The following is a 5,988-nucleotide window of genomic DNA, read 5'->3' as shown; positions in this document are numbered from 1 at the left end:
GCGTGCGTTTCGTAATGGCTGCTAAAAACTCAGCTTCCCATCATGCACCTGTGCACGGCATGAAGCTCAACAGTGCCACTTTGTCACCTGTTGGTACAGACAGACATAGGGACCCTAAACAGACATATAGGGACACACATTGGTGTGCATTGGAGTGGCTGCACCACTCAAAAAGGGAAGGGTATAACACCTTTTTTTTTAGAGTTTCTTCTTTCCAAATGATTTGTTCGGGAAATTCTCTTCCGGGCCGCTCGTCATTCTGAAAGGGAGCGGGACTGCGACGCTCTATTAGTCAGAAATGTAAACAGGATAACACAAAACAGTTTCCATTGTGATCCTATGTATTCAATTCATCAACATAGCATGAAAATAAAAGAAACACTATGTACAAAGGAGACAGATTTAAGGGAGGAGCTGACGAATCTCTGTGTGCAAGAGGCAGAGGAAGTCTATGTAGGAGTGTCCTCCATACACACCGATGTCCTCCACCAGGCACTGACGGAACAACCTCTCAGAATCGTCCTTCTGCCTCACTAGCTGGAGCTTCATGGACCTAGGACTCTTTTGAAGCAGACTGCTAATGATGAAGCAGAGCTTCCTAGACTGGGGGTTATCCAGCTCCGGCAGAGCACTCATGTGTGTTGTCAGGTGGGCAAGAGAGGGCAGGTTGAAGATGCTCTGGATGAGTTCTGGGGGGCATGCCTGGCCCAGCCAGAGGAACATAGAACGGCCGTTCTCCAACAGAAACATGCCAGTGTCAGCCAGCCTCTCCTCCGAGCAGCGCAGAGGAGCATGCACCGCCTCGCTGCCAACGTCCATGTTGTGCAGTGGGATAAGGCGTGGGTAGAGGAGCAGCTGTGTGTCTTCTACTCCCATGGCCATGACTGCGAGCATCTGCAAGGCCCTGTCGTCCGTAGCCAGCTCTGTGCTGCACACTAGTGGAGCGGTCTTCATCAGACTGTTCATATAGACTGGAAACACCTTCAGGGCTTCAGGCAGGACCAGCTGGCCGGTGGGGCTGGGGTTGTTTTTCTTCCTGTAAAAGGCAAGAATTTCGGCAGTCTGGCTGACCAGGGTCTCACTCACATTCTTTATTGGCTGGGCCAGGATGGCTCGGTAGGCTGATTTAGCAAAGTAGTTCATAAGGGAGTCTGTTTCGCAGCTCTTGTAGAGTTCAGAAATGCTCGAGACGCAGTTCAGACTGAGGTTGTGGATTCGTAGCCGCCTCTGCCCGCTGACGGAGGTGTACAGCATGGCACACTGTATTAAAGCTCCAGGCTCCTCGCAGAGATTGTCATCATGCTTGAACTCCACAGTCAGGGCCTTGTCACAGTCTACGGCAGCCATCTCCACCTCTGTGCTGTTGGTCATATGGATGGCTCCAAAGAAGTCACTGGCTCTGAATCCTGTGCTGGTGCGAACACGCATAACGGCATCAAAACCGATGTTCTTCATTACGTCTTTCCTCAGGTCCCTTAAGAAATGCTTTCCATCTGTCTCCACCTGAAAGTTGCTGTACTTGTAAACAGATCCTCCAGTGTGTGAGGGCACATCAGCCATGGTGGCCAGGTCTGTGTACTGGTTGGGAAAGAGAAAGAGGTCCACACAGCAGCCTTGGGCCACACACTCCTTGGAGAGTTGTTCATAAACACCTTTTAGAGGCTGGAACAGAATCTTCTCTGTCTTAGTGTTGACCAGATTTTTATCATCCCTGTTCTTCAGCTTCCCAGGAGCTTCAGCTGTAGGCATGGAGGAGTGGAAAAGTAAGAGCTTACCGCTACACTCTGCTGCCTTAAGCGCCTCCAGGCCGGCCTGGATAACAGGGGCAAAGACCGTATCTGTCTCATTGGTGTCCTCAAACATGTCAGGGATCTGGTCCAGGAGGTGGCAGATGACGTCTTTCGAGTCCTGATAGTTGACCAGGAAGCCATCAAGCAGGGGGATAAACATGTCAGCTGTGTCTGAGACCACCAACATCTGAGGCTGGGCCAGGGTGCACTTCACATTGTAGAAGTGTAAGATCTTGTTGTAGGTGACAAAGCCCACGTTGACTGCTGAACTCATTGTGCCATCCTCTCTGGGCAAGTTGTTGAGCAGTGCCTTCAGCTCGTTACACAAAAGTCTGACAAGACCACTTTTGATGTTGCTAGAAGAAACGTCAATCATGAAGATGTATGCAGGAGGATTGGGACGCTTGTTGTTCTTGCAAAACTCAAGGGTTGTTGTAAACTCGTAGGACCCCAGACAGAGCTCAGGCCTCTCTTGGCGGTCCACCCTGCGACCCCTGTGGTCCAGAAATTGGATATAGGACTCTGGCACTTCGTTCACATGGTTACAGAATCCACACTGGTAGCGACGGCCACCATCGATGAACTGCATGAAGGGGCACATGTAGGCCTTGCAGCGGTTGCAGCGTATGGGGCCTGTTTCACCATGGTCCACCAGACACAGAGGACTCTCATTCTTTGGCACAGTTGCAAAGGGTTTTATGATGGAGGCCAAGGGCACTTTGCATTGTTTTGCTAGATCACTGCTGCTGGGGAAGGAGTAGATGGTGCAGCGCATAAACCTGGGACTGGCATTGCCTTGGTCCTGTACTGTGAACTGTGTGGTGACCAAAGGAGGAACCTGGCCTCTGAGGTTTGTGGCATAAACCTTTCCCCCTCGTTTGGCTTGGTCATCCTCAATTACCTGCGTAGGGCTGGGGGTAGAGTCAGGGTCCAGTTTCTTTCGAGGGCCAGGCTTTTGGACTGCTGCTCCAGAAATGGCCCCAGGGAAGCCAGGTTGAGGCCCCGTCATCTGGCCCCCAACCTGACCTGGTTGTTGAGGGTACCCGGGGCCAAGCTGCTGGAAGCCCCCGGGGCCTGGAGAAGGTGGTCCAGGTGGTCCTTGAAAGGGTCTGCCCATGCCTATTGCCATTGGAGGGCCTGCCATGCCCATGCTTGTTTGGGCTAACTGTGTCTGAGTCATCTGTGTGTGAGGTGAGCGAGGAGGGCCTGGGGACATTGGTGGCTGGGTTGTAGATGGAGCAGGGGCTGTCTGGAGAGGTGGTTGGGCCACAGAGCTAACTGGGGGAGGACTGTGCATGGCCTGTAGCACATAGCTGCTGCCCAAGTTCATATCATGTATTTGATTGGTGAGATGCTGTATGGGAGGTGATGCCTGCGAGGCCATACTGTTACATTGGGAAGGTTGTCCATAGGTGGCAGAGCCAGCTGGAGGGGCAGGGTACCTCTGTGGGAGAGCTCCATTCTGTTGGATATTTGAGTTGTAATGAATGGACACTGGTGGTGGAGGCATGCCAGTGGCAGTAGACACAGGAGGCTCCATGATCACACCTGATTGTGGTGGTACAGAGAATGCCTGTGGTGGTCCACCATAATGACTGTACATTGACTCAACAGGAGGAATCAATCCTAAATTGCCTTGATAGCGCCCCATCCCAGACTGAGCCTGGGAGTAAGGGGGTGTTGCAACATAACCCAACTGACTCATTCTGGTGGGATGATCTCCCATATCACATTCTTCTCATACTATAAATTACTACTCAATGGGGACTGGTTGTCCGAGTCTAGAACCCGCCGCAGTGGTGTCCGGTAAGAACTTTACAGAGATGTCTAGATCCCTGTATAATGCAGAGATATCTGGGTTGTATCCTGACACGTACGGAAGGCGATGGTGTCTCTCTCGAGTGCTGGTCAGGGCACATGAAGGTTGAATGCGAATATAGCCTTGAGAAGTCGCACCTGGGATATATGGAGTTCTAATTGGCATGATGTCAGCACCAAATGTCTCTGTCGTCTCCATATATGGATCTAGATCAGGCTTGTCCAAATATGGGATTTGTGCTGTCAGACTTGGATATGTCAGATATCGTCTTTTATGGAGTACCAATATACAGTGGGTAACTCTGGTGACCTATCGAATACCCATGTGGCGTGAAGGTGAGTGAAAGCCTGTGTTACACATACCAATGAACGGTTTATGTCAAGCTCTGTTGTAATGAGAATTTCTGTTTTTGAGGGGCACTAGCCCCTCCTATGCCCAGCTGTGTGTGTCTATGTGTACCCCATAGCGATGATTTGATTGGCTGAGCAATGTGTGTGCCCCATAGCGATGATTTGATTGGCTGAGCACGGAATGTGATGTATGATGACGTATGATGATACCAGCGTCCCTCACTTCACACAAGTGTGATTTTTGAGGGGTTTCGTCCCGTCACGTCTCATATTTGCCATTGAAAGGAGAATGTACGTCATATGTGCCTGAAATATGTAAATTTGTGGCAACACAAACATTAAATGCCATTGACATGTCATTCACCACGCATCGTAGATGGCATCATGGCAGACCCATTTGGAACAGTTTCTGGCAAGAAGTCTTTCACAGCCCAGACAACAGGGAGTCATTGGAGGTAAACATGGCAGTGAGAGGGATGGCAGCCCATCCTTACCTGCCAGGCCCAAGAGATCGGCTGACCCTGATTCTTCTGCGGAAGATGTTTGGGACCTCGACCTGACACGGCTAAATAAACAGCATTACTGAGTTTATGCTCAAAGTGAAGGGAGGAAGGTGGAGCCAGTACAAACAGTGGAAGGATGCACGCACAATGTTGCTCTGCCTTCCACTGAGACCTACACACACCACTGAAACCTTGTGTGGGGAGAGCCGCTAAAGACCAGTCTGTCCTGATATTTGCACACAACTCTGCTGGCAAGACCGTCTGTGCAGAGTATATGCCATAGCGCTTGCGTTAAGGGAGAAGCAGAGGGGGTAATCACCAGCCTTGTCCAATCAAAAATACAGTACAAGGAGTTCCATGATGTAGGACTAATGACTGGTGATGTCACCATCAACTCTACTGCCTCCTGCCTCGTCATGACAACTGAGATTGGCCTGGGTCATCTTTGACAAGATCCACTTATGAGAGAGCGTGGTGTGGGAGGAGACCATTATTCTCCTGTTTGCTACGGAGACATTTGCGATGGGCATCAACATGTCAAAAGTGAGGGCGCAAATTGTGATTGGCCAGTGTGATGAGGCCATATAACGCTTATTACGGCCATTGGTTGAGAATGAGATGATGTATGATGACGTATGATTGTAAAAGCGCCCCTCACTTCACATGGGTGTGATTTGTTTTACTCGTAGAAAATGTACAGACTTGTTTATGTCTGGTGGAATCAACTTTGAGCCGTGTGGTTATTGAAAAATAATACAAGTTGATTATTCCACTTGATTATTCCACTTCCACTACCATGGCCTGCACTTCATGGCCACACAGCCAGAAACCTAACCCTAATCTTCTAGGTGAAAGAAATTATGGGGAAATTATTAGGTTCTAATAGGGGACAGAGCTACAGTAGAGCGAGCCGTACTATAATCTACCTCTTATATAATATATAAGATAGATATATTATATATACTGTAGTATACTATAGATAATAATTAATAAGTATTATAATTTACAGAATCTGTATGTGTGCGTCACGCCGTCACCAAGAAAACACAAATATCTGTATCTGTATCTGTCAGCCCGCAGGTTGGACACAGACATTCTCAGTGTATTCAGGGGATACGTTTGTGTATAGCCTGATCGACTAACTTGACCAGTCTGCATGATAGAGTGGCCAAGCTTCACATAACATATCTGTTCCGTATACAGTGGGTGGGGGATATCACATGTTATCATCAACATGATGCTGTGATGAATAGATTTTTGATTTATTGATTTATTGATTGACTGACTGAGTACTTTATATAGTGTCGCAGTCCCGCCCCCAACGAGCGGCCCGGAAGAAGGTTTCCTGATTCATTTTTCCCATAGACGTTTCAGAAAGTATTTATTTAAATACCTTTAAGCCTCGGACAAAGCCAAACTCGGCACATGACAATGACAATAAACACAATTGTTTTGGCCAAATAAATAATTAGAAGCAAAAATCAGACCTGAACTGAGTGGTGCTGTACTGTAATGTACAAGCCTTC

At 48.7% G+C, this 5,988-nt stretch overlaps 1 protein-coding gene across 1 annotated transcript; it reads right to left on the bottom strand.

Annotated features, from left to right (window-relative positions):
- Nucleotides 1–402: 402 nt before the first annotated feature.
- Nucleotides 403–3,495, bottom strand: LOC310871723 (protein transport protein Sec24D-like; the record flags this gene model as incomplete). The annotated part of the gene is made up of 1 exon (XM_083783362.1): nucleotides 403–3,495. The coding sequence occupies one exon, from the start codon at nucleotides 3,493–3,495 to the stop codon at nucleotides 403–405; it is 3,093 nt and encodes a 1,030-aa protein (XP_083639488.1).
- Between the last annotated feature and the right edge of the window lie 2,493 nt (nucleotides 3,496–5,988).

Source organism: Protomyctophum parallelum (assembly GCF_964188405.1).
Source record: "Protomyctophum parallelum genome assembly, chromosome: 15".
Taxonomy (NCBI): Eukaryota; Metazoa; Chordata; class Actinopteri; order Myctophiformes; family Myctophidae; genus Protomyctophum; species Protomyctophum parallelum.
Note: the sequence above shows the minus strand (reverse complement) of the source record. Positions and strands in the feature narration are given on the sequence as shown.